The following is a 16,907-nucleotide window of genomic DNA, read 5'->3' on the forward strand; positions in this document are numbered from 1 at the left end:
TCTTGTACGTGACTTGGCATAGTTTTGTGATAACATCTATATGTTATATTTTGATTTATACTATAACCAACAGTATGAAAGTAATTATTTTCTTAGCAACACCATTGTGAATTATACACTTAAAAGATTTTGCCCATACCCAATACCATAGGATAAATATTATGTGTGGATATGTGTGTGTGTACATATATATGCTTTCATTTGCATTTTAAAAATTATTAGTGAGCTGGGCATGGTGGCTCATGCCTGTAATCCTAGCACTTTGGGAGGCTGAGGCAGGTGGATCACTTGAGGTCAGGAGTTTAAGACCAGCCTGGCCAACACGGTGAAGCCCCATCTCTACTAAAAATATAAAAATTAGCCAGGCACGAGGATTGCTTGAATCCAGGAGCTGGAGGTTGCGGCGAGCCGAGATCATGCCACTGCAATCCAGCCCGGGCGACAGAACAAGACTCTGTCTCAAAAAAAAAAAAAAAAAGATTAATGACTTGACATGTGGTAGCTCACACCTGTAATCTTAACACTTTGGGAGGCTGAGGTGGGAGGATCTCTTGAGGCCAGGAGATCAAGATCAGCATGGGCAACATAGCAAGATCCTGTCTCGACAAAAATAAAAATATTATTAGCGGAATGTAGAGCCTGCACCTGTAGTCTCAGCTACTTGAGAGGCTGAGGGTGGAAGATCACTTGTGAAAGGAATTTGAGGTTGCAGTGAGCTGAGATCATGCCACTGCACTCCAGCCTGGAAGACAGAACAAGACTCCGTCTCAAAGAAAAAAAATAAAATGCAACTTACTCGTGAGTATATGAAGCGAATCAAACACGCGGTAGTAAAAGCCCATTAAGGGAACAGCCTTTGGCAGCAGACCATTCCCTGAGGATGCTTCCATCTCCAGGCCATGTGGCTCTGTAAATTAGTGGCGTCAATATTTGTAGCAAGTGTGCCTTGGGAGCATTAGTCTGGTTTCTGGTTTGACAAGCTGGTAGGGAACTTATCGTAAAGCCACTTTTGCTTGCCAAGAGTCACTGCTTTTACTGAGGGTACAAGATTTTTTTTTCTTTCTAATGGTCAACTAATTATTTTAGAGATAATTTTCTTCCTATGAACCAAATAGCCGGAGGGCTACAAATATATATGCATGTATACGTGTGTGGATGTATTGAAATTTTTCCCTTCCTTGTTTTTCCTTCCAAGCTTTATAGTTAGTCTTTACTTGGGACAGAGTATGTTTTAGAGGGGATTTATCTCCGTCCATAAGAAGGAAATTGAAACATTTCTTGAAACAAATGATAATGGAAACAATGTACCAAAACCTTCGGGATACACAAAAGCAGTGCTAAGAGGGAAGTTTATGGCAATAAACGCTTACTTTAAAAAAGTAGAAAAACATCAAATAAACAACAGTGCATTATTTTTTTGAGACCTAGTGTGCTAAGTGTGCTACATGCCTAATGCTTTCCACTACTATCTCATTTAATCCTCAGCACCTCTGCGAGGAAAACACTAACTTCCTTTTTAATTTAAAGAAACCAAGACTTAGAGATACAAAGTAGCTGAATGGTGACCAGTGTAGCTGAGGCCGGAAGCCAGTTTGAATTTAAGGAGCCTTTTTTTTTTTTTTTTTTTTCCTGAGACAGAGTGTTGCTCTGTCACCCAAGCTGGAGTGCAGTGGCGCCATCTCAGCTCACTGCAGCCTCTGCCTCCTGTGTTCAAGTGTTTCCCATGCCTCAGCCTCCCGAGTAGCAGGGACTACTACTGGCATGTGCCACCATACCAGGCTAATTATTTTTCCTTTGGTATTTTTAGTAGAGATGAGATTTCGCCATGTTGTCCAGGCTGATCTCAAACTCCTGACCTCAAGTGATCCTCCTGCCTCAGCATCCCAAAGTGCTGGGATTACAGGTGTGGGCCACCGTGCCTGGCTTAAGGAGCATCTTATACAAGTGTCTCTTTCCCTATGATTAGGAGGCTCCATGCCTCTAGCTGGGATGATGATGTCCAGAGCTGGGAGGATCCCAAGGCTACCCACCTCTAAAAGTCAGAGGGCAGGCAGGAAGCAAGAAACAGAGATGGCAAAAATAAATCACAAATTGTGCGACGGGGCCAGCATTCTGGTTTTTTTTTGTGTGTGTGGTGTGTGGCTCTGTTTAATAGAGACAGGGTCTTGCTTTTTCACCCAGGCTGGAATTCAGTGGTACAGTCACAGCCCATGGTAACCTCGAACTCCTGGACTCAAGCAATCCTATCTCCTCAGCCTCCTGTGTAGCTGGCACTACAGATGTGTGCCACCATGCCTGGCTGATTTTTTAACTTTTTTTATAGAGATGGGGTCTCACTATGTTGCTCAGGCTGGTCTCAAACTCTTAGCATTCAGCCTTACTTTAGGAGGGTCTTGTATTTGTATTTGTTTTAAACTGGTAAAGAGCTTTGAATGCTTACTAAGTGGAAAGCTTTGTGTATTTATTTATTTTGAGACAGAGTCTCATTCTGTTGCCCAGGCCGAAGTGCAGTGGCACGATTCTGGCCCACTGCGACCTCCACTTCTTGGGTTCAAGCGATTCTCCTGCCTCAGTTTCCCAAGCAGCTGGGATTACAGGCTCCCGCCACCATGCCCAGCTAGTTTTTGTATTTTTAGTATAGATAAGGTTTCATCATGTTGGCCAGGCTGGTCTTGAACTCCTGACCTCAGGTGATTCACCCACCTCAGCCTCCCAAAGTGCTGGGATTACAGGCATGAGCCACCTGTAATTACATGCCCGGCTCAAAAGCTTTGTGTTTTTAAAGACGTTAGACGTGTTTCTTTTTTTCTTTTCTTGTTTTTTTTTTTTTGAGACAGTGTTCCTCTGTCACTAGGCCCCAGGCTGGGGTTCAGTGACGCAGTCTCAGCTCACTGCAACCTCCGCCTCCTGGGTTCAGGCATTTCTCCTGCCTCAGCCTCCCGAGTAGCTGGGACTACAGGTGTGCGGCACCATGCCCAGCTAATTTTTGTATTTTAGTAGAGACGGGATTTCACCATGTTGGCCAGGATGGTCTCGATCTCTTGACCTCATGGTTCTCCCGCATCAGCCTCCCAAAGTGCTGCAATTACAGACGTGAGCCACCGGGCCCCACAGATGTGTATCTTTAAAAAAAAAAAAAAAAAAAAAAAAAAAATTAAAAATGTAGGAGACTAAGAGAAACTTTTCCCAAAAAAAAAAAAAAAAAAAAAATTGTGATTATTTCATCTCATTGGAATGTTGGATAATACAGTCTGGTCATCGTCAAGCATGCTATGGATTTGAGGTAATAAAGTTTTAAAGGTTTTCAAGTGAAACCCAGCCCTGCCCCTCTCCTGGAGTGGGTGGAGGCAGCTGGTGTATGGGCAGCCTTCATTGTGACACCACAGGTCCCTCATGACACGTCACTGCCTGGCCACGCCTCCATTCCCTTTTATCTTTCTCATTGACCAATGTGCTTGAAGCATTCAGGCCACACCCATATTCTGGGTTCTAGTGAGGCCCTGGTTACGCCGCCTCTGGCTCAGTCACAGCTGCGTCGTAGGGTGACAGGATGTATCTAACTGTCCTCTTCTGTAGCACGCCAATGTGGCCCCAACCGCACGTCCCTCCCCAACCCCAGGTCCCTCCCCAAGCCCACATCCCTCCCCAGCCCTACGTCCCTCCCCAACCCCACTTCCCTCCCCGACTCGACTTCCCTCCCCTACTCGACTTCCCTACCTGACTCGACTTCCCTCCTGGATTCGACCTCCCTCCCCAGCCCCACGTCCCTCTCCACCCTGATAGCCAAAGAAACGACGGAGAGCAAATGGGCGGAAGCCAAGGTAAAGGTAAAATGCACCAGGTGGCAGCCTCCCAACCCAGCCCCAGGCCCTATCTGACAAGAGAACTCCTGCCAGAGTCTGTGCCACTCCTGAGGCACACCAGGCTGGCTCCCCAGTGCCTCTGGGCTCCCTGCACCAAAATCTTGTCAGCCAGCCCCACGCTGTCAGCGGTCCTGCTCCTGCTTTCACCAGTCGCCCCAGGGCGACTTTGAGCCTGTGACTCCCGGGGCTCCCCACTCTGTACTCTGCCCTCACCTCCTGCTGCCCGAAGCCCTCCCTGGGCTTTTTGGGCTCGAATGTCCAAGGACCTGGGTCCCCTGGCACCTGCTCTCACCAGTTGCCTCAGGGTGACTTTAGGCAGGTGACTCCTGGTGCTCCCGCTCCATACTCAGCCCTCACCTCCTGCCACCCTAAGTCTGAGCTCTGTGGGCTGTTTGGGCTTGTGTCTCCAAGGACCGGCGTTCCAGCCCTGCGCCCCCGTCCCATCTGAAAGTGGCAACTCGGGCATCACACTGATGTGTCCCCCCTACCCCACGGAGAAATGGAATGTGGTGACATCACAGCCCTCCAGGAACTGTCATTACTGCCACTAGACTGGCCTGATCTTAGGACCCAGTCCCCTAACTGTTCTTGCTCTGTTTTTGGTTCCTCTGGTGGCAGCAGAGATTTTCAGCTGGAAGAGAAATGGGGGCCGTGGGACCTAGGAGTGAGAGGTTTCAGGCTGCCTCACTCCCTTTACACAGACTTTGACAGTGTGAAAGGCCTGCACCTCCCCCGTGAGCTTAGAACGTTGACAGAGTCTCTGAGCGGTGATGGGAGAATGGGCTTGCTTTGGTTTGGTTTTCTCCCAGGCTTCTATTCTCCAGAGACTTTAACATTTTTTTTCTGAGTTCTCCACCTTATAGTTGAATTCTCCATGGTTCTGGGGCCAGAGTGCCCTTTAGTCAGTGGTTTCTGGAGTGAGATCGGCTTCTCTTCTCTGAACAGATCTTGGGAATCTGAACTTAACAGCTTGAATCTTCCTCACCTCATCTCAACCTGGGGTACTTTGAGTGCCACAGGGTAAATATGGGGCATCTTTCTGAAGCATTGGTGTCCCTTGATTCTCTTGAGAGAGACAAAACATTAGTGGACTTAGGGATGAGAGTCCCATAGATTTCTGTTTTTATTTATTTATTTATTTATATTTTTTTGGAGACGGAGTTTCGCTCTTGTTACCCAGGCTGGAGTGCAATGGCGCGATCTCGGCTCACCGCAACCTCCGCCTCCTGGGTTCAGGCAATTCTCCTGCCTCAGCCTCCTGAGTAGCTGGGATTACAGGCACGCGCCACCGTGCCCAGCTAATTTTTTTGTATTTTTAGTAGAGACGGGGTTTCACCATGTTGACCAGGATAGTCTCGATCTCTTGACCTCGTGATCCACCCGCCTTGGCCTCCCAAAGTGCTGGGATTACAGGCGTGAGCCACCGCGCCCGGCTGAGAGTCACATAGATTTCTAAGAGTATAGCAGACTTGTCTCTGAAATGAGGCTTGGGTTGTCTTCTTCTGTTCAATTCTCAGATTTAACAGAAAGGCTGACTTCTGCCATGAGGATACACTGATGTAAAAGTTGGAGAGGTACCAGTGCACTTCTTAACACTAACAGACGTGTAAGGATGTCTGACTCTAAACCACACAGTGTACAGTTCCTGCCTACTTTGTATTGACTTTTCTACCACTGCCTCTGGTTTTGGTCCTTGGCAACTGCTGATTTGTGGTAAAATCCCAGAGGTCGGAGTCAGAAGACTGAGTTTAAGTTCCATTATTGCCTTGGTTTTAGCCACGGCATCAGTCCCTCTCAGTCACTGATTGAGACAACACCTCGTACAGTTGTTGGTGGTGTTAAGTCAGATGCTCTAAGAGTATTTTGGAGAATCTGTGAAGTAGGCGCCGGGTGTGGTGGCTCACACCTGTAATCACAGCACTTTGGGAGGCCGAGGCGGAAGGATCATGAGGTCAAAAGATCGAGACCATCCTGGCCAACATGATGAAACCCCCTTGTCTACAAAAAATAGAAAAATTAGCTGGGCATGGTGTCATGAGCCTGTAGTCCAAGCTACTGAGGAGGCTGAGGCAGGAGAATCACTTGAAGGATTGCAGTGAGCTGAGATTGCATCACTGCACTCCAGCCTTGTAAGAGAGTGAGACTCCATCTCAAAACAACAACAACAACAAAGGGAAAAAAAAAAACAAAAACCTGTAAAGTAGGACGTGACTGTAGGGGCTTGTAGTTCTCCTGAGTATCACTGCTCTTCTTTCCACAGCTGAGAGAATATCATCAGCACAACATCCCTGGTGTTGGTACAGGAGCAACCGACACCAAGAGGCAAATAAACAGCGGCAGCAACACTGACACCACCACTTCTCCTGGCTGCCACTCACCTGAGGACGTGAGTCTTGGCTGGGCAGGCTCCAGGGGACAGAGGGCCCAAGGGACAGTAGAGGGTAACTAAAGATTGTGGAAGAACTGCCGGGTACTGGTTAAGAATCCTGGGTTTGATTGCTCTCTCTCCATCTGCTAAGGGTATGATTTAGGGCCAATTGCTTGAGCTCTATGGGCCTCTGTTTTCACATCTGTAAAATAGGGGTGGTATTGTTTTACTTATGTTTGTGAAGTTTCAATGAGATTTGTTCTTGTTTTTATGTTAATCCCTAGTACAGGGCCGGGTGTGAGCACCTCTCCACCTTGGGCTAGTGTTTCCTGAGGAGGTGGAGTTAGAGAGTATCACAGGTTTCTGTTAGCTCTGGGAGTCCGGGATTTCAAGGCCAACGAGAGTGGAAACCTCGGGGCCAAGGGCTCCTGCCTTTTCCTTCCCATATCCTCACTGTGAAGAAGTGTAGCTGGCCCGTATGTGCTCAGTGTTTGTTCAATGAATGCACCTTTGTAAATCACAAGCTGGCAGAAGGGTGGGCTTTTCTCACACCCCATCACTGAAGATTGATGTGACTGTCCTTTGGAGAGAATCTAGTTTCAGACTTTCAGTTCTGTGGCTGTGGGTGAAAACCGACAAAAGACCCAAATCCTCTTTCTTTGGGAGCTTGAGGAGAATTTACTAGTTTATGATGTTCCCACTGGGTCTGAGAACTTTTACTCTAAACTCCACTCCTGGCCCTTGCCTACTGCTTCCTGGCCTGGGGAATAGAGTCGAGTGGGCCACCCTCAGTCACCTTCCTTTTGACTCTCCCCATACAAACAACAGAACCGAGCTCAGCTGGATGAAGTAACATGATTTATTGGTTTGCCCTTGACATGACTGCTGGGTTTGGGGGGGGGGGGGAGCACTGAGATGTAGAGGCCCCAGTCTTGTCTCACCCACTCCCATCCGGGGGAAGAAGGCTCACCCTCCCAGATTCCACCCCATCCCACAGGGTCCCTGATAACCTGGTCCCATGGGTGGTCCTGTCCTGGGGCATTGGTGGCATTCTGGGGGCATGTCTCGCTGTGCTGTCTCTGCGACCCCCCCTAGTAAGAGCTCTGTCTTCCTCTTCCTATAGGAAAATAAGCCAATTTACCACCATCTGGCAGCACTCAAATGGCAGGTAGAGGTGAGTGGAGGGTGTGGAGTTCCCTCCTGTCCTCTGGAGGAGGTTTCTCTGCTTCTCTTTCAGCATGTGCTTGGCTTTTCTCCCACAGGCTCAGGCTATCATCGGTGCCCAGGAGACAGCCCTATACTTTAGCGAGAATACAGCCAGGCAGCTAGAAGGTGGGAATCTGGGCACCCCGTAATCATCATTTCAACCTGGCACTTTGACAGGCTTTTAGGGGGAGTCCCTTGGGCCTCAGCTCAACCTCTCTCCTTCCAGGAGACTGCAGATACCTCTCCGGCTGCCTGCAACATGCCTCCCGACAGGTGGAAGACTTGAAGCAGGCTTTGTCTGATGTATCCAGACAGAAAAACGTGGCGGACAGGGTGAGTCCAAACACCTGCCCCGTCCCCCTGGCAATCCGACTTCCCAGATGGAGGAGTGATGGTAAAGGTTCCTCTGCAGGATGGAGCATCCTTCCCAGAAGGCAGCATGGGCCATTTCTTGGTGCTTCTGTGTGTGGTTGTCAGAGGCAGGCTGGGGCTGAGTCGGCTGCTGTGGGTGAGTTGGGGGTGCTGTAGGGAGAGAGCACAGGACACAGATCTCAGAGGCCAAGTGCCCACCCTGCCCTTACCTGGCTGTGGCCTTGGCCAAATCCTAGGTAGGGGTTAGAGTACTTGTACCATGAAGGTCAGAAGAGTATCTTTAGTATGTTACCATTTGTGTAGAGAGAGGGAACACGTGTGTGTGTGTGTGTGTATGTGTGTGTGTGTGTGTATTATGGTAATATACATAAAACATGTAAGGATTCATTAAAAACTCAGGAGAGAGGAGCAGTGTGAGTGAAAGATAGTTTCCTCTTGAATTCCTGACCTCAGGTGATACATCCGCCTCGGCCTCCCAAAGTGCTAGGATTACAGGCGTGAGCCACCTCGCCCAGTGATATTTCCCTTTTGTACCTTCTGAGTTTTGGACTATGCCAACCTATCATCCTTTCAAAAAGTCAACAAAAGATTAATTTCCTTATCTGTGCCCCTACCCCCAGGAAAGAATGGGTTTAGAGAATCAGAGATACCTGGGGGTTGAAATCCCAGCTCTGTCTCAGTGATCTGAGGCAAGCACTTAACCTTTAATACCCAATGTTTTTCATCTGCACGATAGAGGTAATAATAGTAACCGTCTCCTGCTGGTTGTGAGGATTAAATGGGAGTGTTAGCATAGTGCCTGGTAAAGCACTCAGTGAAGATTCCAACAGTGGTAGTAATAACAGTCATGACAATAGCAATATTATCTGATCTCTCCGGGCTACTTAGCCAGCTATGAATTCAATCTCTTTCCCTGTCCTTTCTACCCTTACTGAGTTCTTTGAAAAAACAAATGAGGGCCCCAGGCTCATTGGCTCACATCTGTAATCCCAGCACTTTGGGAAACTGAGGTGGGCAGATCACCTGAGGTTGGGAGTTCAAGACCAGCCTGAACATGGAGAAACCCTGTCTCTACTAAAAATACAAAATTGAGCCAGGTGTGACGGTGCATGGCAGGAGGCTGAGGCAGGAGAAAAAAAAAGGAAAACAAAGGAATCATGGGTGTGCCTTGGGACATGCCAGGCGTGATTGAGAGTGAGGCAGAGTTGCTGTGGAGTAGTCACTGCAGCTGTTCCTGTTGGTCAGCTGCTGCTCTCTCTGCTACATTCTGACTTAACCTTTCTGTATTTGCAGTGCAATGAGGAGTTAATAAAGGAGAGGGATGGCCTGAGTCTGGCACTGTACAGGAACACGTAGGTTTGGGGAAGGTGGAATGGGAGGTCTGGGGGCCCTTAGCGTGGGTGGAGTGCTGGGAGGTGGGGTGTACAGGTGAGCATGGTGAGGGGGTCACAGAGGTTTGCACGTGTGCCCAGCAAAGCTCTAGTGCTGGCTGTGCCACTGACTCACGGGCTAGACTCAGGCAACTCATGTCTTCTCTCTGGCCTGCCGCCTGTGACTTTTAATTTCTGGGGTCCCTTCCAATGCCACGGTTCTGTGGTGGGTGTGGGGTGAGGGTAGAGGGTTGATCAGCAAAGCAGTCCTTTCTGTTCATCGTTCATGCCTTTCTCTACTGTCTCTGGCCATAGTATCATCAATGAGGAGCTGGAGAGGAAGAACACCAAACTAGAAGAAAAACTTAGACTCCTGCAGTCCGAAAAGTCCAGCATCCAGCTCAGTGTCCAGGAGCTACAAAAAAAGCTGGATAGGACCAACCTCCTGCTGCCGCAGGTGAGAGGCTGCAGCCCTGGGGGTTGGGGGAGCCCCATCCACCTGGGGCCATGGTCTAGGGATCATGGTGGGTATGGGGAGGCTCCAGCCCAGAGCTGGAAAATCTGGGTCCTGGTGCTGGTCCCTCCATAGAATCCTCTAGAGTGTGCTATAAATCTACAAATTGTGGCCCTGCCTGGGGAATCAGAATCTTAGGTTAGTACTTAAAAAAAATTTTTAAAAGCATCATGGATGAAAACCATTGTTTTGTAGATGACATTTCTATGGCTAGCTCATGAGCCTATTTCTTTTTGAGGTTCAAACCAACACTTTGATTATTCCAGGTGCAGCTACAGGAGGAGATCGAGAACCTGAAGCAGGAGCTACAGAAAACCAAAAGAGAGCTCCAAGAAGCGCTGGATGAAAATAATCGCTGGGAACACCTCTACCAGCAGCAGGAAGAGACAATGAGGGAACACAAGATGATGATGGTGGATTGGGAGGAGAAAATACTGCAGGAGGAACTAAACATGCGGCAGCAGGAAGAGACAATGAGGGAACACAAGAAGATGGTGGATTGGGAGGAGAAAATACTGCAGGAGGAACTAAACATGCGGCAGCAGGAAGAGACAATGAGGGAACACCAGCGGATGATACAAAGGCGAGAGGAGAAGATTCAGGAGGAGGAACAGAAGATTCAGGAGGAGGAAAAGAAAAGGCTGTGGGATGCGAAGGAACAACTGAGGGAGCAGGAGAAGAAAATACAGCAGGAGAAAGAGTGGCTGAGGGAGTGGGAAGAGAAGATGGAGAAGCAGGAGGCGATGATGCAGGAAAATAAGCTGAGGGAGCAGGAGATGTGGGAGAAGGAGGGGAGGCAGGAGCAAGTGGAGAAGAGGGGAGAGCAGGACATGATGTGGGGGAAGGAGAACATGTGGGAGGAGTACAGGATGTGGAAATAGAAGACAATGCAGGAGTAGAATTATAAAATACCGGCTGGGTGCAGTGCTAAAATACAGTTAATATCAAATTTACCATTTTAATAAAAGTTATTTTAAAGTTTCTACCTGAGGGCTCTCATATCTATTTCTATTGTCTTTCTTATCTCTTGTCTTTCTCTTTTAGTCTTGCCTGATGGCATGCCTAGTAAACTTTCATCTGCCTCCAGAGTGTATTGACTTTGACTCTATGGCACACAATCTGAGTAAGGGCAGATCACTTTCATCTAATTTGGGACACTAAGCTGGTTCAAAGCAGATTTTAGGTTTTGTGACAGCTGGTCTAATTTTTATCCATTTGGGCTCCTAGGGGTGTCCCTCCCAGGGTCACCACCGAGGTCCCAACTCCTTACTGGGACCCAAATTCTCATGAAGTCATTTGAGCCCTGTGAGAGTGCCAGACATTCAGCTCGGCTTTCCAGCCTCTTAACTATCCCTTCATAGTTGGTTTCTTAGCCTCTTGGCCCTATGCCGTTTACCAGTCACCAAATGTGGGGAAAAGACCTACAGACTGTCGGGGCCACCTCCAAGCCCAGGTCACTGAAGTCCTCGCTGAGGTCTCTAGTTACCTTCCAGCAATTGTTTTTCGTGGGGGTGGGGGCACAGTTTTTCTAACTGTCCAGTTTCTCTAACTGTTCTTGTGAAGAGAAGTTGAAAATCTCCTCCTGTCTTTATTTATTTATTTATTATTTTTAACAGAGTCTCACTCTGTTGCCCAGGCTCTAGTGCAGTGGTGTGATCTGGGCTCAATGTAACCTCGGACTGCTGGGTTCAAGCAGTTCTCCTGCCTCAGCCTCTCCAGTAGCTGGGATCACAGGTGTGTTGGCACTGCCTGGCTAGTTTTTGTATTTTTAGTTCCACCGTGTTGGCTAGGGTGATCTCGAGCTTCTGATTCAGGTGACCTACCTGCCCTGGCCTCCTAAAGTGCTGAGATGATAGGTGTGCACCACCATCTCTTTTAATAAATGTTTTTGGCTGGGTGCGGTGTCTGATGCCTGTAATCCCAGCACTTTGGGAGGCTGAGGAAGGCAGATCAAGAGATTGAGACCATCCTGGCCAACATGGTGAAACCCTGTCTCTAAAAAAATACAAAAATTACCAGGGTGTGGTGGCGCGCGCCTGTAGTCCCAGCTACTTGGGAGGCTTACGCAGGAGAATCATTTCAACCAGAGAGGCAGAGGTTGCAGTCAGCCGAGATCGCGCCACTGCACTCCAGCCTGGTGACATAGTGACACTTCGTCTCAAAAAAAAAATTAAAAAATCTTTTTAATTTTTGGTATAGCTTATATTCAGTGGAACGCCTAGATCTGAAGTGTACGTTTTGATGAGTTTTCACAAATACATTACTCATGTAACCCACCTCCTTTCAAGACACAGAACATTTCTTTTTTTTTTTTTTTTTTAAGAACATTTCTATCATCCAGAAAGTTCTGCGCTTTAATCCTGTCCTGCACTCCCGCAGCAGCTGCTGCTGCACGTGCTGAGGACATTGGTTCAGGACGCTGGCCTCCCCAACAGAGCTGTTTTCACAAGCCTGCTTGCCTTCCCCAGCACTAAATCCCTGCCTGCTCTCTCAAACCTGCCATCTTTAAACTGGTTCTACCTATAACCCTCCCTCATCAATTCAACAGATAAACAATCCTTCCTGGCCCAGCAGCCCACAGCCGAATACTTACTGTATACCCAAGTTTTCAGAAATCGGACTCGCAGGGGTGGGGCCTGGCAGCTGCCTCCCCTCCTCCTGATGGTTTCCACCAGCCTACAGGGTCCACAGACCAGATCTGGCCAGGCAGCCTGAGCCTGGAAGTGCAGCGGAGCCTCCTGCTTCTTCACCCTCACTGGGGTGGCAGCTACATGGCAGCAACTGGGCTCCCCCATGAAGCCAGAAGCCCTTGGCTGGACACTGACACTCAGACCCCAGCCTGGGTGAGCCTGGCTGAAAGCCCCTCCCTTCCTGTCTGGCTGTGGAGGGAGGGAGCAGAGCATACACAGGTCTGCTGCCCTCCCCAAACTTCAGCCTCCTCCTCGGAGAGGGAGCCACTCTATTAATCTGGACAGTGCCTTCTTGAGGGCTGTAGTTTGACAGGCTGGGTGTGTGTGGGCCCACTGTGCTACAGAGAGGCTGGTATGTCAGAAGGCAGCCACCTGGCCAGAGCAGGGTCAGCCTACTCGGTGACCTTCTCCCTTCCAGACACAGCGTCCTGCACTCTCCCCACATGAATGCTCCCCTCAGAGCTGCTTCCAGGGGTGGGGTTCTAACCCTGTGGGTGGGGACATTGTGTTAGTTTACAACGGGCCATGGTTCTGTCTGACATCTCCAACTCAGAGTCAGTAGAGACAAGAGAGATTCCCCGCACCTCCTCCCTCCTCAGCACCCCTACATCTGCACACATCCACACATGGAGAACCTGACATTTCTCCCTGGGAGTGCTGCCATCTGTGTCTCCATGCCTACAGCAGCCACAACCACTGTCCAGATCCTCCCCTGCCTGGTTTAGTACACAAGGCAGCGCTCCGGAGCACCGGGGCCGCAACCTCCAGCCGCCCCGAACGCATTCGGGTGTCTGCAGTGCCGCGGGAGACCCCAGGCTGCGACCGCCTGCGAGTCAGGCAGCCTGAGCCCCCGAGCTTACCTGGCCAGGGTGCGGAGCTGCTGCAGCACGCTGCCGTCCCGTGGAGTCGCCGCCTGCTCCGAAAGCAGTCCACGTAACTGGACAACTACAGGTTCCTTTACACAAGTCCAATAATCACATCTTCTTTATATACTCACAGTGAGGCTTTTTTATTTTTTAGAAGGCAGCCTTTCAAACGTGTTTATTAGAATGCACGCTGACTCTGCTATAATTTAAAGAAAACACAGCTATGCTGACATCCACTGCCCTCATTACCATGTGTTTCTTCCCCAAAGTTTTGTCAAACTTTCAAAAAATCCTTTTCCAAATAGTTATTCACAGCTAACTGCCCATCAGACCAAGGTCCCCAGGCTTTTAGAGACACTTCCATTGTGAAATGGACGGCAGCCCCCACCCCAGCCACCAGGCCACCCACCACTGGCCACGGCAGTGTGTGAGCAGCAGCGCCCCCACGTCTTTGCCACTGCCCTGCTGGTCTGAGTATACCCCTGAGGATCGACAGGCTCTCCCACAGACACTGCCCCACCATGAGCAGATCCAGGGCAGCAGGGTAGAAATGGACTCTCTTCTAGGGTGGGAGTAGGGGAGTCTTCTGTGAAACATCAGTGGCCAATCAGCCCTCAGAAAGACTTCACTCCTGAGTCTGAGGGGTGAGCATAAGAGTGGCCGGAGCATTCACACAACATGCTTCGTAACTGGACCAGTGAAGGGCTCAGCCACCATTAGAACAGCAAGGCACCCACCCCTCCCACCCCCTCGCTTCAGCATCTGCGAGGCCTCTACCAGGAGGTTCCTTGCTCTCAGGCCCCTCTGCTCCCTTCTCTGGGACAGCCAGGGTCCTACCTGCTCGTGAGGCCACTTCGGCCTCTCCTCTGGGGTCCTGGTGTTGGGATTGAAGCCTCTCTGGGGATCTCCGCGGTGCTTGGCCTTGGAAGGGAGGTTCACAGTGACTTGGCCCTTGTCTCGTGCCTGCTGGGGCCTTGCTGGCAAGGCAGGCCTCTGCAGAGTCCCCAGGCCCTGGCTCAGGCCCATGCTCAGGGCCGGCCTCATTGACGCTGGTGATGCTCATCGTGCTCAGGCTCATCTTGATTGCGGCCACGATCTGGTCGATGTCCTCCTCCTGGTCCTCCAGGTCCCCATCCCCACACCTCAGGCAATAGGGGGAGGTGCCAGTGTTCCCGTTGGCCTCTGCCAGGTAGTAGTCCTGGGGACAGTGAGGGCCATCTTCTTCCTGGTCACGGGCCTCTAGGACGGAGGGCTCAAACTCCCGGATGGGCAGGTAGTGATCCAGGTAGTCCTGGCTGCCTTCAGCCCTGTGGCCCTGGGGGTGTGGGCCTGCCGAGTCCGTCCATTCCTCCACTGATGGCCTCCTGGCACTCGTCGCCATCCACTGCATGCACGCTGTGTGGGCCAGGTACTCCTCTCCGTTGCAGTCCATGCCCTCCAGGTAGCCGTCATCCTCGGGGCAGTAGCGGACGTAGTAGGTGATGCCGTCTCCTCCTCCTCAGAAAGGCCCTCGTCATAGTCCTCCCTCCCTGGAGGTGTTGTTCATGTAGTTGGAGCTGGAGTCCCCATCGGGGCTGTGGTTGTCGCACTCCTGTTCTTTGGGCATGGAGCTCTCTGGCCACAGGGCGGCCAGTTCCAGGCCCTCAGGTACATGGCCTCCAATGGCAGCTCCACGTCCTCGCTCTTGGGCTCCTGGCACTGTGGGACAGGGCCTGGCCTTGCCCTGTGGTCCAACATGCCGCTCCCCACACTCTCACACTTCTGGTGGGCCATGGTGGGCACTCACACAGTCGTCATCTCCCGGAGGGAACCACAGCAGAAAGGAACACTGGGAAGAATAGTCAGAACCACACAAAGCCTGGCTATGTGCCAGGCCATTCTACCACCACGACACCTCCCACCACGTTTTCCCACAGCAATATGAAAAATGACAGCTAAAGGTTTTCACTGCAGCAATCTTTTTTTTTTTTTTTTTTTTTTTTTTTTGAGACAGAGTCTCCGTCACCCAGGCCGGAGTGCAGTGGCGTGATCTCGGCTCACTGCAACCTCCACCTCCCAGGTTAAGTCAATTCCGCTGCCTCAGCCTCCCAGGTAGCTGGGACTACAAGCTCGCATCATCACGCCTGGCTAATTATTGCATTTTTAGTAGATACGGGGTTTCACCATATTGGTCAGGCTGGTCTTGAACTCCTGACCTCATAATTCACCTGCCTCAGCTTCCCAAAGTGGTGGGATTACAGAAGTGAGCCCCCGCACCCAGCGGGTAATCTTTTAAAAAACTGGAAACAACCAAAGTACCCATAAATAAGGAGATGGTTAAATAAATGAAAGAGTTCTTGTGCTCCAAGAGTCGATGGCGTCTTTAAAGAGGCAGGGCAACAGGCACTACAGTCAGGGATCTTAATGTCCTGTTTTGGAGGGAAAATGACAAGTGAGCTACACAGTCAGTGCACGTGTGTAGATCCCAGTTCCAGCTCCGTTAAGATGGCTAGAGAACACACACACACTCCCCAGCCCATACACGGACGCGAAGGCACACAGAAAGGGGGAGCTCCCCAAAGGCTTGTCAGTCGTGTCCTCTGGGGAGGGGAGGGGAGGGGAGAAAGGTGGGAGCAGAGGGGCCATGCACATTTTACTTTATTGAAGATGTATGTACTGGTTGACTTTTTTACCAAAACGCATTGATTATTCACCAACATTACAATGAAACCCACCTGTGCACCTTTGAAGGTCTCTCTTCTAGCTGGGGAGATGTCAGACCTGAGACAAAATGTCCCGTGGGGAGGGAAGGAAGCAGAACTTCCTGCACCAGCCGCTGCTCTGGGCCTCAGGAGTGGTGGCAAACAGGCCAGTCTCCGCCAGGAAAACGGCCACTGGGGCAGAGGGGCCAGCCTCCCATGTGATCAGGACATGAGCACACCACAGGGCACAGCCAGAGATACCCGAAACACAGGAGGTGGTGCTGAATCCAGGAAGGGCGGGACCAGGGGATGTGCAAGCCAGCACAGCTGGTGGCGTGCAGACAAGCAGTATTAACTTGGGGAAAACTAAACCATTCAGTTTCACTCAAGCAGTCTGGATGCAAAATGAGTAGTTTGCATGCAAATGTGTGTGGTGGTGTGTGGTGTGTGTGTGACATACAGTGCATGTGGTGTGGCAGGTAGGGAGCGTGTGGGGTGCGTACGTGTGCATGCTGGTGAGGCATTCTGGAGAGTGTGGTGTGTGGAGTGTTCTGTGTATGGTGTGTGGTATGTGGTGTGTGTGATGTGAATGTGATATGTGTGTGTGGTGTGTGTGAAGTGTGATATAGTGTGGAAGGGTTGAGTGTGTATGTTTTCTATGCATGGCATAGTTTTGTGGTGTGTGGTATGTATGAGGTTTAACGTGTGTGGTTGTATGAGGGGTGTGTGGTATGTATGGGGTATGTGGTGCCTATAAGATGTGTATGGTATATGTATGTATAATATTGTATGGTGCGTGTGGTATCTTTGTAGTGTGAATAAGTTGTCTGTGTGGAATGTGCTGTGTTGTATGGGTGATGTAATATGTATGTGGAGTGTGGTGTGGTGTGTACGTGGTATTTATGAAGTGTGTGTGGTGTATATGAAATGCATGGCCGGGCGCAGTGGCTAACGCCTGTAATCCCAGCACTTTGGGA

The 16,907-nt window shown here is 50.1% G+C and overlaps 1 protein-coding gene and 1 pseudogene across 1 annotated transcript; one reads left to right on the forward strand and one right to left on the reverse strand.

Annotated features, from left to right (window-relative positions):
* Positions 1–7,553: 7,553 nt before the first annotated feature.
* LOC135271100 (amyloid-beta A4 precursor protein-binding family A member 2-like) lies at positions 7,554–15,131 on the reverse strand (annotated as a pseudogene).
* On the forward strand, positions 7,671–10,672 carry LOC135271103 (golgin subfamily A member 6-like protein 1). Its single transcript, XM_064367846.1, has 4 exons — positions 7,671–7,770; positions 9,103–9,161; positions 9,495–9,636; positions 9,960–10,672. Exon 4 carries the CDS (start codon positions 10,083–10,085, stop codon positions 10,572–10,574), a length of 492 nt encoding a protein of 163 aa, XP_064223916.1. The 5' UTR covers positions 7,671–7,770; positions 9,103–9,161; positions 9,495–9,636; positions 9,960–10,082; the 3' UTR covers positions 10,575–10,672.
* Positions 15,132–16,907: the final 1,776 nt, after the last annotated feature.

The sequence above is a fragment of the Aotus nancymaae genome, unplaced genomic scaffold (genome assembly GCF_030222135.1).
Source record: "Aotus nancymaae isolate 86718 unplaced genomic scaffold, 86718_ANA_hifiasm-v0.15.2.pri h1tg000075l, whole genome shotgun sequence".
Taxonomy (NCBI): domain Eukaryota; kingdom Metazoa; phylum Chordata; class Mammalia; order Primates; family Aotidae; genus Aotus; species Aotus nancymaae.

Bases quoted from the DNA above. Each gene is read 5' to 3' on its own strand.
- LOC135271103 (XM_064367846.1), top strand. From the start codon at position 10,083: ATGAGGGAACACAAGATGATGATGGTGGATTGGGAGGAGAAAATACTG.